The 19,274-nt window shown below is 33.5% G+C and overlaps 1 protein-coding gene across 1 annotated transcript; it reads right to left on the reverse strand.

Annotated features, from left to right (window-relative positions):
- Nucleotides 1–11,767: 11,767 nt before the first annotated feature.
- Nucleotides 11,768–18,761, reverse strand: LOC104244488 (proteasome subunit beta type-3-A). Its single transcript, XM_009799919.2, has 7 exons — nucleotides 18,601–18,761; nucleotides 17,090–17,271; nucleotides 15,764–15,871; nucleotides 14,950–15,039; nucleotides 14,759–14,843; nucleotides 12,414–12,508; nucleotides 11,768–11,981 (listed from the first exon to the last, which is right to left on the reverse strand). Exons 1-7 carry the CDS (start codon nucleotides 18,604–18,606, stop codon nucleotides 11,933–11,935), a joined length of 615 nt encoding a protein of 204 aa, XP_009798221.1. The 5' UTR covers nucleotides 18,607–18,761; the 3' UTR covers nucleotides 11,768–11,932.
- Between the last annotated feature and the right edge of the window lie 513 nt (nucleotides 18,762–19,274).

Below are 19,274 nucleotides of genomic sequence, written 5' to 3' on the forward strand. Positions count from 1 at the left end.
TGCTGGATTTCTGCTCGGTTTTTTAAAATCTATTGATGGGTGTTGTTGTTGTTGCATGCTACTTCTGCTTTTGCTCTCCAATATCAGGTACACAACTGATACACTGATTATTGTAAGCTGAAAATATGGAAGCATGTACATTATGAAAGAATGGAAGTTTGAAGTCTTGATATATCTTTTTCTTTTCATTTCATTAATTGTAATTAGAACATGCTATATACTATTCTTATGTAATTCGATGCCCCCTTGGTATAACTGAGCAGTTTTGTAGTAATGTAGTCAATGATATTCTATTCATTTTAGTTTGGTTATCATTTACTATATGTTCAAATGCATGTCAAATAAAATCAGGTCCAGTAGACCATTTTAATTACCGTGGCAGTCTAGTTTCAACATTCAATGGTTTGAAGTTAGAATTAAAATTAGACCTCTAAGTTACCTCACTCCAACTGATTGATTCTTTAAAATTTGGGTAATTTGTTTAATTAGATATCATCATTTTTACCTTTTCAGCATTACAAATTTTGAATATATGTAGAATAGTTTAACTAGGCCTCAATATTGGAACAAAATGGCCCAGGTCCAGTTTAATACTACCTACGTTGGACCTGGGCCCATGCTTGGCAAACGGACTGCCCATATGCACCTTTATATTCTGCTTTAACAAACTGTGTCTGGAACTCGGCTATAACATGTAATATAATTAGGATCTTTTCTTCTTTCATTTTAGAGACGAACGAAAAATAGAAGAATGTAGTCACTTTAGGACGATCCTTTTAAAATAAACGAAATGAGCCTCGTCGAATAGAACGCACAAGCTGCAGGGCCCTCTGTACGTGTTTATAAAGTTACTTAGATTTCGAGAAGGGCCGTTTAGCAAATTTCACGGCCTTGCCCAAAATAATGATATGCTAGTCGCTTTAGGCGCACCTTTTAATAAATTACTTTCTTAAATTCGGGTGCACATTTATGTGACCCAAATCCAAATCTCAACGAAGTTGAAATATGTCGATAACCACGGGTACATTGATTGTGACATGGTTAGAAATACGTTTTCACGACGTTGCAATTCCCTTTAAAAATAATGATAATAATAAAAGCGGTTAAAAGTTAAAAGTACATTAGTTACAATATGTATAAAATCAGATAATCAAGCCGAATATGACAGTTGAGTGACCGTGCTAGAACCACGGAATTCGGGAATGCCTAACACCTTCTCCCGGGTTAACAGAATTCCTCACTCGGATTTCTGGTTCGCGGACTGTTAAACAGAGTCATTCTTTTCCTCGATTCGGGATGAAAACCGGTGACTTGGGACACCATAAATCTCCCAAGTGGCGACTCTGATTCTTTAATAATAATCCTGTTTCGATTGTCTTTTAATTGGAAAAACTTCTCTGTGCCCATTTGCGGTGGCGCGGGTAAAAAGGAGGTGTGACAACAGTTACCCACAAAAACAAAACTATTTACCCTTATCTACCCATTTATTTTTTTACCCATCAAACTAATTACATTTCTTACCCATAATAGTTTTTGTGGGGAATTTTTCTTTTTTTCTCCAATTCTTTTTTATTTCTATGCTTCTTTTCTTTTTTTCCTTTTTTCTTTCTTTTCTCCTTTTCTTTTTTCTCGTTTTCTTCTTACTTTTTTTCTTTTTTCTCTTTTATTCATTTATTTTTGCCCAGATCGTATTATTGTTATTTTTGCCCAAATCGTATTACACACTCAAATTTGACTCCTTCTTTATTTTTTTTCTTTTTATTTTTTTTCTTTATTTCTTGTTCCTTTTCTAATTTTACGTGATTGCCATGCAAACCTAGATCTCCTTCCTTACAAATATCCGTACACACTCTACCATTAGCAATAACACTACCAGTTATGGAGCAAGAAAACATAATCTACGGCCATCAAATCTCCACATATACTAGTTAGAATAGAAATGATAATAAAATATAAGAAAATGCAATAAAAATATAAGTAGCAAAAATGACTTCTAGTACCATTTGATACCAATATGGTATACATGTATACCAACATAGTATATGATTGCTCTAGAATATTGCTACAACTATCTGTGACTATTCTATTGTACCAAAACATTAAAGAATGCAATAAAAGTATGAGAAAATTACATGCTCGCATTGCAAGCTAAATATTCGCAAGGCAACCTGCTCATTCCGTATACTAACAGGGTATATAGTTGTATGGGGTCATTCGAACAATTGCATATAACTATAAAAACTATTACATAATACACATAATCTATGTCCATCGGCACAAAAAAAAATCCAACACTGCAAATCGTGTCCATATAAATAATTTCATAATAGAATTCACTTAAAAATGCAGGTAAAACAATCAAAAAAATGTTCAAATTACCATATGATACCAATATTGCATATAACTATACGAACATGGTGTACAGTTTTACTGGTTAATTTTCGGCAACTATATGACTATACTACTATTATATAACACACATGCATAAAGAGAAAAATAAAAAAATAATTTACCACATATTAATATAATAAAGTATTTCAAGATATTGTACTATATTACTATTATTAAAAGAAAACCAAATAGTGTACCAACTAAATGCAGCTAATACAACCAAAAAAATAATTCAACTAGCATATGATACCAATATAATATATAGATATACTAATAGGGTATATAGTTGTACGTGGTCATTCCAACAACTGCATATAAATATAAAAACTATTACATAATATACAAAATCTATGTCCATAGGTACAAGAAAATCCAACACAACAAAACATGATCATATAAATCACTTCAGAATAGAATTCACTTAAAAATGTAGCTAAAACAACCAAAAAATATTCCAACTACCATATGATACCAATATGACATATAATTATACCAATGGGTATATAGTTCTACGAATTAATTCCAGGCAACTATATATATGACTATACTACTATTACATAATACACATGCATAAAGAGAAAAAATAAAAAATAATGTACCACATATTAATATAATAATGTATTTCAAGATATTGTACTATAATACTATTATATAAAACAAAAGCATAAAGAAAAAATCAAAATGATTACATAATACACATGCATAAAGGAAAATTAAAAAAATTCAAAATACTGTATATTCTACTATTATTAAAGAAAAATCAAACAGTGCACCAATTAAATGTAGCTAATACAACCAAAAAATATTCCAACTAACATATGATACCAGTATAGTATATAGCTATACCAATAGGGTATGCAATTGTATGCAAAGAGTTTAATTTTTTTTAATTCAATTATAAAACTGAAATAATATTAGTTGTCAATAAAAATTTCAAAAAAAATTTAAAAGTACTTAATTGTAAGAGTATACCATTACATTATATAGATTATTATTGGAATGAACTGTACCAAATGGTATATAGTATATCATTTTGGTATACAACACAAATTCTTCTTCGTCAGTTCAACGCAATAAATTATACACTATTGAATTAACTAAAATGGTATATAATATGTTATTTTGGTATATAGAGGATTGGTTCATTCCTTAAAAAACATTAGTAGTATACTATTGTAGTTAATTATATGCTCTTGAATTAATTATTGTATACCAATAGAGTATACAATATATGTCACGACTCATTTCCATTATAGGTCATGATGGCGCCCAACACCATTGCCGGACAATCCAACGCGGAAATATAAATAAGTTCTCATTTTACTTTTACCAAAATAATTGCAGTAATTTCTTAAGTTAAAGTTAAAACAAGAAATAACCAGTAATGTACCAAAAATAATTATATAATTCCCAAAAGAATAGTCTACTAATGTGTGTGCCAAGACCTGGTGTCAGAAGTTGTGGGCAACTAGTAGAATATACAAAATAATAAATCTATCATATTGTCTGAAATAGAATAGACAGCAAAAATATAGAGAGACTCCATCAAGTTGTTGAACGGCACAGGAAGGGAGCAGCTCACTGTGGAAGTCTCGGACGCTGAACAGGGATGCGCACCAGACTGATAACCAGATGTACCTGCCTCAGATCCTGTACAATTAAATACAAGAGTGTAGTATGAGTACATAAACAATATGTACCCAGTAAGTATCCTATCTAATCTCGAAGAAGTAGAGACGAGAGGTCGACTTGATACTTACTAGGATCAAATAATATAATAAAGTATTATGCTAAGCATGGAAGTCACAAATAATTTAACAGTTTGTAGCAAGGAGTAATAAGTCATGTTCTTAACAATATCACAGCTAGACATTTACATTTCAAACACCGAACCAAGCAAGTCATGAATAGATTTCACATAGATATCATGCGTACATTATGCCGAGGTCGACGACCCGATCCAACAGAAAAGAAACTGTGTACTGCCAGAGGGTCGAATGGTGCGAACCATAGATGCATCTATTTCTACTGAGGCGATCGGCCCGATCAACAAATATCAATTATCATCAGGAAGACACATGAAGACGCATTTATAGTCAAATAAATTCATACAAGTGTTCAACAAGTACATACGTTCACTTATGTTCATATCTAATTCTCTAGCATATCCTAAGTGATCACATTAGCAAGAAAATATATAAACAATCACAAATATAGCATGATACGGGTCCTAAACTACCCGAACAATTAACATAATAGTAGCTATGCACGGACTCTCGTCACCCAATGCGTACGTAGCCCCCGCATTTAGTGGCAATTTATTTAATTATTACATCTATGGGGACAATTCTCTCTTACAAGGTTAGAAAGGAGACTTACCTCGCTCCAAAGTGCACTTCCAATACCAAGAACGAGTCTGAACTCTCAATTTGGAGCTGAACGATCAAAAACTAGTTAAATGGGGTAAGAACTAGTCAATACAAGCTCACAAGATCACATTCTAACTATTAAAACAATTTCCCAACCTTAAACACAAGTTTCCTAAAATCCGACCCCGAGCCCACGTGCCCGGATCCTGAAATTTTTTGAAGAAAATTGTTCTTTATAACCTAAGGATCAATAATATATGATTTCTAATTCATTTCATAATCAGTTCCGTGGTAAAATCTAAGTTTTACAAAACCCTAGGTTTTGCTCTAACCCCTTGATTTTTCCAAATCTTTAGGTGTTAATCTACCCAAAACTCGAGTATTAAACTTACAAATAAGGGGGTTGAGCTTACCTCAAGATGCTAGGTGGAAATCTCCTCTCAAGAGCTCCAAAATCGCCCAATACACGAGTGCAAAATGGGCAAAAATGGTTGGATCCCGTATTAAATGAAGCTTACTGCTTCAGTGATTTCTGCATCTATGATTCTGGGCCGCACCTGCGCCCACCGCATCTGCGGAAAGGAGCCGCTTCTACAAAATCACCACTGGGCCGCATTTGCGGCTCCGCTTCTGCGGCTTTGTGCCTGGCCTAGCTTGGCCGCATCTGCGAGAGGTGGACCGCTTCTGCGGTCTCGCACCTGCGGCTAGCCAACCGCAGGTGCGGTTCTGATAGCAACCTGAAGCTTCAGCTCTTCCCAAATTTTTCAACTTCACTCGAGCCTCGTTTGATTGACTCTCGGGGCTCCTGAGCCCCGCCCGAACATACCGACAAGTCTGAAATCATGAAACGGACTCGCTCGAACCCTCGGAACGCCCGAAACAACGCTAAATCCAATAATCACCCCCTAATACCAATTGATTCAAACTTATGAACTTCAAGTTCTTAAATTCACTTCTAACGTGCCGAAACGTACTTATATTACTTGGATTGACACCAAATTTTACGGGAAAATCTTATATGTTATATTGGACCTGTACCGGGCTCTAGAACTAACATACGGGCCCGATACCAACATGATCAATCATTATTTAATTTCTTTAAATCCTTAGAATTTCAGTTTAACAATTTCCAATAAAAATTTATTACTCGGGCTAGGGACCTCAGAAACGATTTCGGGCATACGCCCAGGTCTCGTATTTTCCTACGAACCCTCCGGGATCGTCAAAACACAAATCCGGATCTGTTTGCTAGAAATGTTGACCAAAATTAAACTTAGCTGTTTGAGAAAATCTTAAGGAATCAAATGAGCTTATTTCAACCCAAACTTTTCCAAATCCCGAACCAACCATCCGCGCAGGTCATAAATTAGTTTAAGCAAGCGCGGGAAGTTTTATTCAAGGGAACGGGATTCTAAAAAGCAAAATTATCAGTCGGGTCGTGACAATATACCATTTTGGTATACAGTACAAATCTATCTTCTTTGCTAGTTCAACTCAATTTCAACCCAAAATTTAAAAATCTACTCTAAAATCTCCACCAAATTGACTCAGAATATAGCCACTTCCTCCAACTAACATTTCGAACATACGGGATCAGAATCGGATCAAAATAACCACAAACTCAACAAACCCAATTTATGAGTTTCAAGATTCAAGGTCCTCCCATGGCAGATTAATGTTTGTCATAATTAAATCTTCAAAAAATCATCATTAACACCAAAACTTGCCACAAAGAGCGTCGGCAATTAAAATTTGGTATTACATACATAACCTCACAAATTTGTAGCAAATTGAAATCGTAGAAATTTTTATCCTTTTTTGATAGATTTTTCTTTTTTAGCTTTTTTTTTTTGTTGGGACAAATGATAAAGATAGGAGAGAGAGATAAATAGATCATATATCTAATAAAAAAAATGTAGGGATATTGGCAAAAGGAAAGAAAGAGCAGAGAAAGTGATAAGAGAAGAAAGCAAAAAGGAGGAGAAAAATTAGCTTTAACAAGAAGAAAATAGAAAGAAGAATTAACGGGGAATTACATAGTATATATTGTAATTATTTCTAGAATAGGTAAAGGCGGGTAATTATTTTGGGTAGAATAGATATATAGCATAATTTGCTCTTTGTTAATTGAGGAAGTTAGAAGAAATAACAATTCTAATCTAGTGATAAGTCAGTAAAAACACGAAATCTCTAGGTAAAATGTTAATCACCTTTTTACAACTTAAAATAACGTTACATTAAATATAATACTCATATTATATTTTTTTTAAATATTTAGGACTTTAAAATTAACTAAAATTTAGAGTATTAAATTTTTTTCTTAGTTGAACTATTTAAAATTCTTAATATTTATATTTAAAATTAAGTAATAATAATTCTTTCCATATGTAAAATAATTATAACTCCTTCCTTGATATTGGAATATTTAATAACTTTTCTCGACAAAGAATCCTAACTTGCACATACATATTCCACATGCAAAGTATGATGGGATTTCAATAACTTTTCATAAATTATTAAATTAGAGAAATGATTATGTTTGAATAACTTGTTTGTCATCTTAAATTTTCATGTTTAAGGAATGCTTTCTTTACGCGCACACATTTTGCAAAATTATATAAATAATAAATTATTATACCATTTGAGGAGATAAACTTTGAAGAATCCTAATAAAAGTATGTCTTCTCAAATGAATTTGAGAATTTCTTTTCAAAGATATTTTCATAAAAATTCTTAAATCTTTAAGATTGTGTTTTTTCAAACTAAAAGGGATGTGTGATAACTTGCGAAATTAAACTAAAAAAATTATAAAACTAGAATAATGTTGAATTATGATCGAAGACTTCTATAAGACCTAACTTTTATCCTTTATTGAGTTAGAAAATTAAAATAATACTCATATAATTTTAGAAAAAAATTACTCATGGAGATGGGATACACGCACAACGCGCGTACACTAAGTTTAGTTAATTTAAAATGTAACTATGACATGTTACATGGACCCACCTATGAATACGTATTCGATACAGGTAGATGAGGAAAATATATTATTCAACCAATGTTAATACAAACCATTAAACTGGTGACATTTTTAGCATAATAAGTTGCTTAGTTATATGATAGATTTACTTTTCGTTTTAAATCTCTGTTAGATTTTTAGGTTGTTGAGATATTTTAGGTTTTAAAAAAAATTTAACATATTTTTTACCGATTACATTTTCAAGTTGGCTATTTAAAACCCTCTATGCTTAATAAACCTTCCTTGCGGAAGTACTTCTATCCTATCTAGACGGACTAGGATTTTAATTCTATGGGTTTAATACGCGGGTTTCAACTACTGAATTCACCACCTTATTTGAATTATGAATTTATAGTTTAATAATTTTAACAATTTCTGTGAGTTTTAAGCAAATAAGTACATATCTAGATTAAAAGCTATAGGTTTAAATCAACCATAACTATATTACTGATAGAGGTGTACATAGACCGGATTGGTTTGGTTTTTATCAAACCAACTATATCGGATTGGATTGATTCGGTTTTGTCGGATTTTTAGGGTTTTTAATTTGTTACTTAAATATTATGTTAATCTTACTTTTTAAAAATTTTGATAAGTAAATATATATTTAGTAAAAATATAAAAAAAATTGACAAACATATTATCTATTAAAATATTCTTATGAGAGAATTTTCTTAGTAACACATAATAGTTATTTTTTTAGTCGTATGACAATAATGTTTCGTTGATGTACACTTTCAAGGTTAACCGAATTTAGTAATTAAACATAAAATCAGTATGATACCTAAATAATAATAATCACTAACAATTTAGTAGATCTTAATATATGATATGAATATGGAAGAACAAAGAGATTGACGCATTCAGTAACATTTGATGAGAAAGTGATCATATAGCCCATTATTTAAGGTTAATAAATATGGAGCACTTCATATACTATTAAATATTATATCCCGCAAGATAATCCCAAATATTTCTAGACATCTTTTAAAGAAAATTCTATATAAAGTCTTTAAAGCATATATAAAAAATACATATTTATATATCGGTTTGGTTCGGATTTTTTTACTCAATACCAAACCAAATCAAACCAAACCTAGTCGGATTTTTTAATCGGTTTGATTTGACTTTTCAATTTGGTGCGGTTTTCCGGTTCGGTTTGTACACCCCTAATTACTGGATACGCCCCAGCTAAACATAACAATTTTGAAACTTTAATGACCTGTGCCAAATCAGTGGCTCAGACACCTTGTTGGGCTTTTAGTTTAACCCCAAAAAAACTATTAAAAAAAAAAAAGAAGAAGAAGTTAAATTCAATTTATTAGTTGTTGGAGTATCTATAATTGTCATAAAACTTACAAGCAAGCTCTATATATTTGATCCGATTAGGCATATCGTATGCAGTAAAAATTGCATGTGACGCCCTATTTGGTCGCCCCCTTTAACTTTTACTCACTTTTTAAAAAAAATTTAATTTGTACCCATTTTTTAAACAATTTCATGCCTCCTTCTTCTCCTCCGGAGCGAAATTTCATACACTTACACTGCAACCATATCAGGCATAAAAGCTCCAGTTGCCGTTTTATGCTCGAACCGACAGTAGTAATCCTCCGGACCAACATTCTCAAGCTTAGTATTTCCTACTATATTGTGGCCAGCTCAAACATCGTAGTGGTCAGACAGGAATAATTCCTTTGTTCCATGATTGATTCCTCTGGCCGGTAATACCATCTAGGCAGTGGTGATAGTTGGAACGTTAAGTGCAGACTTAGAACTTCAGCTCTAAGAATGCCGAAGTTGAGCAAATATAAATAAAAACTTCAGCTCCTAGAACGTTGAAGTTCAGCAAATACAAAACAAACTTCAGCGCTGAAGTTCATCACAAACATAACAAAGCTTCAGCTAAAATATGCTGAAGTTCAACAAATATATAACAAAACTACTTCAGTTAAAACATGTTGAAGTTCAGCAAATAGAGAATAAAACTTCAGCTACTAGAATGCTTAAGTTCAGCAATTACAAACAAAAACTTCAGCCAACACTTGGTTCAACAATTTTTGCTACTTCAGGCCCGTCTACTAAAATGCTGAAGTTTGCGTGAATGTCTTTGCTACTTCAGGCCCGTATGCCTGAAGTTACGCGAAAAGTGGGTACGCTTGCAATCTTTTTGACAAAGCGGGTATAGATGCAAATGCCCCTCGTATACAAATCAATAAATACTTAAAATCCACAAGAAAAGGGTGGAGAATGTGGGTGTAAAGACTCATAAAATGCTAACATATAAAGCTCCAAACTAATAAGGCTAATATATGTTTGGTATGGTAGACATCAAAATTTTGACAGATCAAGCTAAATCTTAAATTCAAGATACTACAAGACTCTTGAAATGCTAGGAGTCTATTAGGGTTGCTTGGAGGCTACTCTACCCAAACCCTAACTCACGCCTATATAAAGGGATACATATTCCCTTGAAGAGGCATCTCGAAATTTCATAAAAGTTCATGAAATATTCACAAAGAGATCAAAGACATCAAATATTGTCTTTCTCAAAGCCGCCAAAGTGATCAACGACTGTTCTTCCTTTTCATGGAGATCAAATACATCATGAGGAAATTCGCATCATCCTATGTTCGAGAAATACGCTGGTTAAGCCCTCGAATCACTGAGACCGATCTAGAGAGAAGAATTAAGGGAACAAACAGAATCGTACCCATATTGTTTTATCAATAAAATTATGTTTCTTCATATTTATATTGTGGTTGCAATTTATTTTTGTATCACAAATAATTTGTTGCAAACAGGAATAAACACCAAATTTTGTGATAGATTCTTCCCCTTGGTTCAAATTAAAGCATTGCTCGAAGAGGATATTTACTGAGCTCTGTCAAATTAATGTATTAGATTTAGGTGATATCAGCATTTGCATTATATAGCGACCGAAAAAGGTTGTCTCACAAATTTGTGGACCCGAATCTTACAATTCTGGGTTCACACAACTGTGAGACAAAAAAGTTGCCTCATACAACTAGTGTCAGTTGTATGAGACACAAAATAAAATTTTCCGTTGTTTCTAAAGACGTATTGGATTTAATCAAACCTATTTTAAGGATGTCACATCTACCAACCCATTCTATACAAGGGCATCCAAGCCCCTAAACTAAGATTCAATGTTGAACTTTTATATGTCCAAGTGGAAATAATTTCAGAAATTTTTCCTTATTTTGTCCATGTCTACAAACACCTCTGGCTATTTGAGAATTGGTCCAGAGTCAAATAGCAATAACTCAAATCACTTCTTGATGTATTTATATGAACTAATGGCCTATAAAAGGACGGAGTAAAACAGAGCATGAATGGTACTATCATCGAGTTCGAGGATGTGCAATTAAAATGCACAATTCAAAGATAAAACCATATGATATAACCAACGCTAGAATAAAAAACATCCCATTTTTTGCACGAGTCTAACTACATACCGTGTAAGCCATAGCCTATAGCGCAAGTGGATTTGGCATCCATTTGGACCTTGACCATTTACTCTTTATATAAATGTTAGAACATAAGTTACAGATAATTAATATAATTGTTACCTCATTTTGTCATAAATCATGGTAAACTAATATAGTTTAGTGTTTAACAACAGATGTGGCAAGGTTTTTTCGAGCAGACTAGTATATATCTTGTGCGGGTACGTGCTTCAACATAAAAACCATTTCACCTCTACAACTCAGAAAAACGTCAAATTCTTAGAAAATAAACATTCAACCCTGATAAACAAGGAAAGTACAAACTAAATCCCGGAGAAGAGAAATTGAAGACTCCCTCCATTTCATTTTGCCGTACTTGACTAAGCACGGAGTCGAAGAAAAAGATTCTAACACATACCAAAAGTGCTCTTAAACTTATAGGTTTGAGCCTACTATGACATTTATATGGCTATATAAGATGCCATTAAGGGTAAAATGAGAAGGTTAAGAGATACCAAATATAAAAAAAGCATCATTCTTTTGGAACATGCTAAGAAAGAATGCAATATAAAATGGTACAAAAAGAGTACATAATATCAAACATAAGCATAGGGGCATTCATCACAAAAGAACATTTTCCTGGGAATGCAATGAACAAAGTTTAGGACACCAATGAAAAAGTTTGTCTAGTCCATCCTTCCCTTCAAGATCTTCTCAGTCACTTCAGTTGGTGTACTGCAACAACAAAAAGATTGGACCAAATAAGATAGTGAGAACTGCGCTATTAACTAGCTTTAACTGATAGTATATCATGAAGTATTATGCCCCCCCTAACCCCACATGATCCCCATTAGCCATTGAAACCAAAGAGACAACGAGACATAGAGGTATAAAGGTATGTTAATATTTGGAGCTTTAGTGATCCCCGGAATTTAAAAATGTAGCTTTAAGCATGAAAATTGACATCAGAAGTCCTTGATTTGGCAAAAAAACTGTTTCCCCTCAATGCTTAACTTAAGGAATATTTTTTCGCCAACAAGAAGTCACTGAACATAATAGATGACGGACTTGATTTTAAAAATTATATAGCAGTTCTTAAGCACAGGGATTCCTGCAGTCATTTATTCTAAAGGAAAGCAATAAAAACGCGGAGCATTGAACACTTACACAACATAAACATGTCCTCCCCAACCACTTAAACAATCACGGTCCACTGATGCTATGAGGGCCTGCGAGATGGTCTCAAACAATTCTTCTGGTCCCTGAAATGGTAGTGTTGCGGTAAGGAGTCAATAATCTCCATAGAAACCAGACATAAATGCATGACTATGACGGACGTATTGCAAAGAAATGATAGCAAGAAAATATTTTAAAGGATGTAAAGAAAACATGGGAGTGAAAGATCTGAACTGTGAAAGCGACTCAGATAATGTTACTAACGATGGACTATATCATCTCATTGGTATTGCAGACAATCAATTCATGCAAGATTTAGTGCCACCTTAACTAACCACCCAATTAAAGAATTAAAAAATCTCATTCTCAACAGACTAGAAATGCAAATTACACAAGAAAGAAAAAACCCTAAATAAATTTTTTTCATTAAATAGATGTTCAGCAAGTCAAGAACCAAAGGCAGAAAGCAAAGTACAAATTTTGAAATCAAAGAAAGGAGAGTCAAGATATCGGGATAATTCTCCACCAACCAGGTTTTATAGGAACTCAGAACTTTTGAAACATTGATGCGTTTACGTATTGACTCTTTATATGGGACAGTCAACAAGAAGTCTCAAAAGCACATATTTTTCACACTACATAATTTTATTTGCGTCAACAATTGAGAGTTGAATACAAGTTTCATGTGTTGAAGCAACAAAGCATTAGCATCCAATTAAAGAAACGTAGAAGATCAGGCTTTCTCCTATTCTCTTCATAAAGCTAATAAAAAAAGTCTCAATTTCTAAAGCATGGAGACAAGTGGTTACCATATACCGTTACTTCATTATCAAAGCCATTTGACAAATTTAGCTAGAATGCAATTCAATGTACATTTTTTATTTCTATGTTTGACACTCTTCCCAGACCCTACTTGTGGGATTACAATGGATTTGTTGTTGTTGGATGTTTGGCACTCTCATACTGTTGCAAACCAGCTTCAAAATTGCATCGGCGAAAGCATTCTACTCATAAATAATTGATGAAAGTCTACTTATCAAAATAGTGACAATAATTGGCAGTGACGTGAGGCGGGACGTTTTACCTATTATGAGGCGAGGCGTAAGCCCCGAAGTGTGGGGCGTAAGCCCCGAAGTGTGGGGCGTAAGCCCCATGAATCTTTAAAGTTTTTAATTTATAAATTAATAAATAGGAAGTACATTAAAAGTTTAAAAAAATTACAAATAATTAGAAAAACTCATAATATCTAGCATGTTTTACCGACATAAACAATCAATAATGTTAATGTTACTACAAAATACAAATAAATTATATGTATTAACTTTCAAATAATTAGAAAGTTATAATTTCTTAATAAATATTATTAAACAAAATATTCTACCTCCCTAAAAGTAAATATTCAGTAATAAACTTCACTGGTACAGTAATTTTAAAATATTACTCTTTCATGAGTAAATACAAAATTACTTTCAAATGGCAAAATATTGAAAGTTTGATAGTTTTGAGAGACATAGAATTAAGTCATGAAGGTAAATAGCAAGTAAAGATATAATTTTTTGTAATCTATTTTAGAAGAATGTTCAAATTATATTCACCTTCACGCTGTTCTCAATTAGTAGATACGTAATATTATGACATATTATTTGAGTTACTCTCAATCTTCATATTCCTATATATGAATAGCACTTTAATCATTCATTTGTTAAGTGCTAATTATGAAATTTAACAAATGATTTGAGTAATAACTATCGGGCGAGCCCCGGATGTTGGGCGCTAAGCGTGTTTAGGGAGCACAGTCCAGCGTTTGAGGCGTAAGCCTCGCGAACTAAGCCCCACACATGAGTCTCGGGGCGTTTTGAAAATGCCCCGCCCAGGGGCGAGCCCCAGGAGGGTCCCAAAAAAGCCTTTTAAAACATTGGTTCTATGTAGTCTGATCTTGGAATAAACATTGTTTCAGGATTTCCACTCCTGGAATACTGACATCTGGCCAAATTTATTTCAGCTTACCAATGAGCGAAAAGGTTTTGTGAATAAGACAGGACGCCTAGCTACAGCAAAGCAACAAAGAGATAGTGCATTACTTCACCACCCATCATATAAACACTGCCTACACTTTTCTTAAATCAGCACCACATAGGACATAAACCAAGGGGAGCTAGAATTATTTTCCCTGAGCAAATACGTTTCGGCTGAAATAAGCATCAAGTAAAAGAAGAATTTCAACTTTGGCACATTATCCCCATTGGAAAATATTGACTGGTGACGTCAGACGTGTCATTTGAGCTGAGCTAGATTACGGAGTATTATACTAAGTTATATTGAGATGAGTAACAAACCATGTCAGGCTTGAACATGGCCTCGCACGCACCATACAGAGATTCTGAGGCAGTACCAGCAACGACAAAATCTTTGGCAAGCTCCCTGCGCATAATGTATAAGTAGCCATATCATAAGCAACATATTGTAGGGAAAGCCTCTCGAAGTGCCCAACAAAAACTAACTTGAAGAAGTAGAAAACTAAACATACTTTGCTCCAATAGAGTCCATTGTGCAAATAAACGGCTTGTCATCATCTCCTAATCCAGCAATTACAGGTTGGCAAAAGTATGGACCGAACCTAAATAGAAACCAAATTCATAACGCAATTATTGGTAGAACCATTATACACATAGTGCCATACACACACACAGAGTCAACCATAGCTATTTTAATAGGTTATTTTCCAATAAAAGAGACAGAAGAGACAAAAGTAAGGCTGCCATTGAGTTGCGCTATTAAAGGCAAACATCCCACACTCATCATTGAAAGGAAAAATAAAATCAAGATCCAATGAATTATCTACTGATTCAAGCTTAAAATGGTGGCTCAAGTTTAGGGAATGGGGAAAAAGCAGATCGGAAGCGTCAGAAGGTAAATATCAGTTTACATGGACCAAAAGATTCTTAATTTATAGAGGAGAGAATATCTGTCAGTGTTTTCAATAACTTGCAGCTTATTTCAGCAAGTATTATCCCCACCAAGTCATTGGAAAACATTGACACAATCGTAATATCTGCTGCAGATATGTTTTAGTATTGACGGAATGTTGGTAAAGAAATAGTATAGCCTTGAAGGCACGGGCGTAGAGGATGAAAGATAAACATGCACTATCTCGATGTTTATACACATTTAGAAGTATTTAGTAAACTTTCACCCACCAAAGTGATCAAATTGCTTTCCGGTCTTGGAGGCAGTCACCTTTCAAGTTTGTTCCAACTCTCAACAAAATTTATTCACACATGAACAGTGCATGAAGTCTCTTTAGGAAATAACTAGCCACATAACATATAAATAGTAATAACCTTTTCTCATAAAGAAGAGCAGATACAAGGCTGGCAAAAGTCTCAGGCTTCATGTCCCTCTCTTCTCTAAGCTGATATAACTTGTGACGGAACACTAGCCGTTGATACCTTCAAAAACCGATCAAAGGTACATATCAGTGACATAACCAAAACAAATCAAATCAATAAAGAGATGACACTCCAGTCCCTCCCCATCCCACATCCCAAAGAAAGCAACACAAAACTGGAAAGAGTTAAGCTTGATATAAGATTTGTCTCACTCTTACGCATCCCTCCTATATGTGAAGAAGCACTTTAATAAGCCGTTCAAACTCAAATTCGTTTATGAAGTCCTATAGCACCTTATATTTCATAATGCCACAAAGATGACTCAATATCTTGATTTCATTCACTTAATGCTCATTTGGTTTGCTGTTTAAGAGAAAATAACACCGTCACAAGATTTTGCATTATTAATACAAAGGCTTTGTATAATATGGGTTTAAGATGAACTTAATCAGAGCATCATGGTTAGTGAGGATCCATATAGCCAACCCAACTTGCTTGGGAAGCGTATTTATCGTCGTAATATAAAGTTTAGTGTCTCATATTAAACTTGTAGTACTAATACAACTTTGCATAACTAATACTGTGCTCAATTTCCAGTATAAAAGTCCATCTATATAATACTTGCATAACTTATCCATGAATTAATGTCTTATTTTATAGGAGCATAATCTGGAATACAAATCCGTGCCTTAGCAATATCAAGATAAAGCTAATTCATGACTTTGAAACTTTAATCTCTGCATAATAAACCATATATTATTGTTCATAGTATAACAATTCACGTTTTAATGTTCACCCAAACAATAATACCAATATAATAAATTGATCCCTAGTAAACCCCACCGCCGTTCTCTATAATATTTTACATCCTTCACTAGGCTAAAAATACAACTTTTACAACATCAGAGTACAAGGTCAAATCAAACTGCATACGGCACTTCTGCATCAATTATCTTTTATACATTAAATGAGTTTGTTCAATTCCGCGTATAGGATTTGAGGACGCAAAGTTTTATGTCCTCTTCTGTAACGTATTTATATTTTGGTTATTAATATACAGAAAAGGTCTTCTTAATGTCCCACAATATGCATGGTGGATCATGAGAAAATAATAATATGATAAGTTTATCTCTTCTCCAGAAAAACAAGGATCTGCGTCATTGGATTGATTGATTTCTGTAAAAATCCAATTCAATTAGCACTCAAGCATATATACCAAGACCGACACATGCAAAGAGCAACAGAAGAAGAACATAAAAGAAAAGGGATTGGAATTACAGTGTTTGGACATCGGTACCCAGCCCTGAAAGGCCAATGAAAACCTTATCGTGGATTCTGAATATTCTTTGAAAATCAGTGGCGATTGTCTGCAGCTGCACACCAAGTCTCCGGTCACTTGCAATTGCAAAGCAGTTCTTCCCCACCATTGCCACTAGGGCACTTCCATTGTACTCAAAGATCTATACATATACATCACCATGACCAAACACATAATCAATAACACACTATGAAAAACCAGCTTTGATAATGCATATTTCAGTTTCTTTATCTCCATCAAAACCAATTCTACGGCTAGATCATAAAATCCTATGCCTTAATCCCAAAATAGTTAGGTTTAGCAAAATGAATTCTTTGTATCATTCCGCTATATTCGAGCCCATATCAGTTTTTTTCTTATCTACTGTATCTAAAATTTTTGCACAAAAGCTAGGTCCAAAAAAGCAACCTTGATAACACATAGTTAAGTGTTGTATCTCTATTAAAATCAATCAACCAATTAAGCTCAATTTGTTTATACAGACCACCGTAACCAAACACATAATATTAGTAACCCACTTTACAAAACAAAATTCAATAATACATGCTTCGGTTATTTTTATCTATATCAAAATCAATGGACTACCCTTGATTCCATGCTAATTGGGATTGCATATCCGAATCCTCATTGCCCATTCTGCTATCTGAAATTCATCCATAAAAGATAAGCAGAGGCAGATCTAGGATTTAAACTCTATGGATTCAACCTTTAAGGTTCTTAGTATTGAACCTATCGTATTTTTAAACTTATAGGTTAAGACCTACCTTTTGTTGTAATTTTAGTGAATTTTTACATATAAATTTATGCTTCGCGTCAAAAGTACAGGTAAATCCGGCACCGCTACTTTACATCCACCCTGAAGATAGGTACAGAAACCCATCTCTGATAATACATATTTCAGTTTCTTTTTTTCACAGCAGTTAAATCAACCAATCAACTACAACTCGATCTCAAACCATTTGATGTCAGCTACATAAATCCTCTATATCTGTTCCTTTCTAATCAAACCCATTTCAGTTTCTTCTCTCTATCAATATCAATCAATCAACTAAATCTCGATCTCAAACTATTTGAGGTCAACTGCATCCTCTATATCTATTCCGTTCTAATCAAATACTATTTCAGTTTCTTGTTTTTAAATCAATACTATCTAAAATTTTTGCATTAAAGCTAGGTCCATGAAAACAACTTAGATAATAAACATTTAAGTTTTTTTTATCTCTATCAAAATCAATCAAACAACTACATCTCAATCTCAAACTATTTGGGTTCAGCTATATAAATCCTCTATATCTATTCCATTCTAATCAAGCCCATTTTAGGTTTTGTTTTAAGAAGAGAATCTCTACTATCTAAAATTTCTGTGAAAAAACTGGGTTTAAAGTTAGGTTTGAGAGAGTGATGAGACAAGCTAGGGTTATAAACATTTGGGTATAATCTTCTACGGATAGGAAGAAGAAGAAATACTTACCGACATTCTGGGACTGAAGAGAACGACGAAACGAACTATGTTGCGGAAAGGTTTTTGGTCTGAGAACCTGTGGAGTGGAAAAAAAAGCAGACTTTGTTATTGGTTTTTCTTGAACAACACTTCAAGCGCAGGGAATGAAATTGTTGAACATAATTCTTTACAATTTAAATAGAATAAATTATTTCTCCAAAAATGTAAACTTATTATCACATCTTTTATTTATTAAAAAAAATTGACACAAAATTAAAAAATTTAAATATGTCGTAAAATTATTTTGTCAATCATAGAGAGCTCTATATTATCAAAAGTAAGAAGATAGATGGTTGAAATTAAGCGACACGATAAACTACTAAAATACCATTCGGTTTAGAACAATGTTATATTGGTTAAGTAATAACATTAAAGTTACTAGGATCCGATCGAATTTGTTTCAGGAATCTAGCCTTCTTAATGTTTCTCATAGCCGACACCAATTCTACTAAGTTGATGTTAAAGTTGTAGTCGTATAACTGAGGGTATGCTGAATCCCAGGACCCTAATGGTTCCTTCTCCTGTAAAGCTCTGCTACTCCGACCACGTTCTGCCCTTCTATCGGAAGCAAAATCTGTTCGATGACTGAAATCCTTTATTTTCACGCTTATCAACCTTTTTGTAAGGCTGAAAGCAACTTCTGG

This window comes from Nicotiana sylvestris, chromosome 5 (assembly GCF_000393655.2).
Source record: "Nicotiana sylvestris chromosome 5, ASM39365v2, whole genome shotgun sequence".
In the NCBI taxonomy this organism is placed as follows: Eukaryota; Viridiplantae; Streptophyta; class Magnoliopsida; order Solanales; family Solanaceae; genus Nicotiana; species Nicotiana sylvestris.

Bases quoted from the DNA above. Each gene is read 5' to 3' on its own strand.
- LOC104244488 (XM_009799919.2), bottom strand. The intron at 15,872-17,089 runs GTAATTCCAATC...CGGTTTTTGAAG, and splicing joins GGTACCGATGTCCAAACACT to GTATCAACGGCTAGTGTTCC. The intron at 11,982-12,413 runs GTAAGTGTTCAA...TTGTTGTTGCAG, and splicing joins GGAGGACATGTTTATGTTGT to TACACCAACTGAAGTGACTG.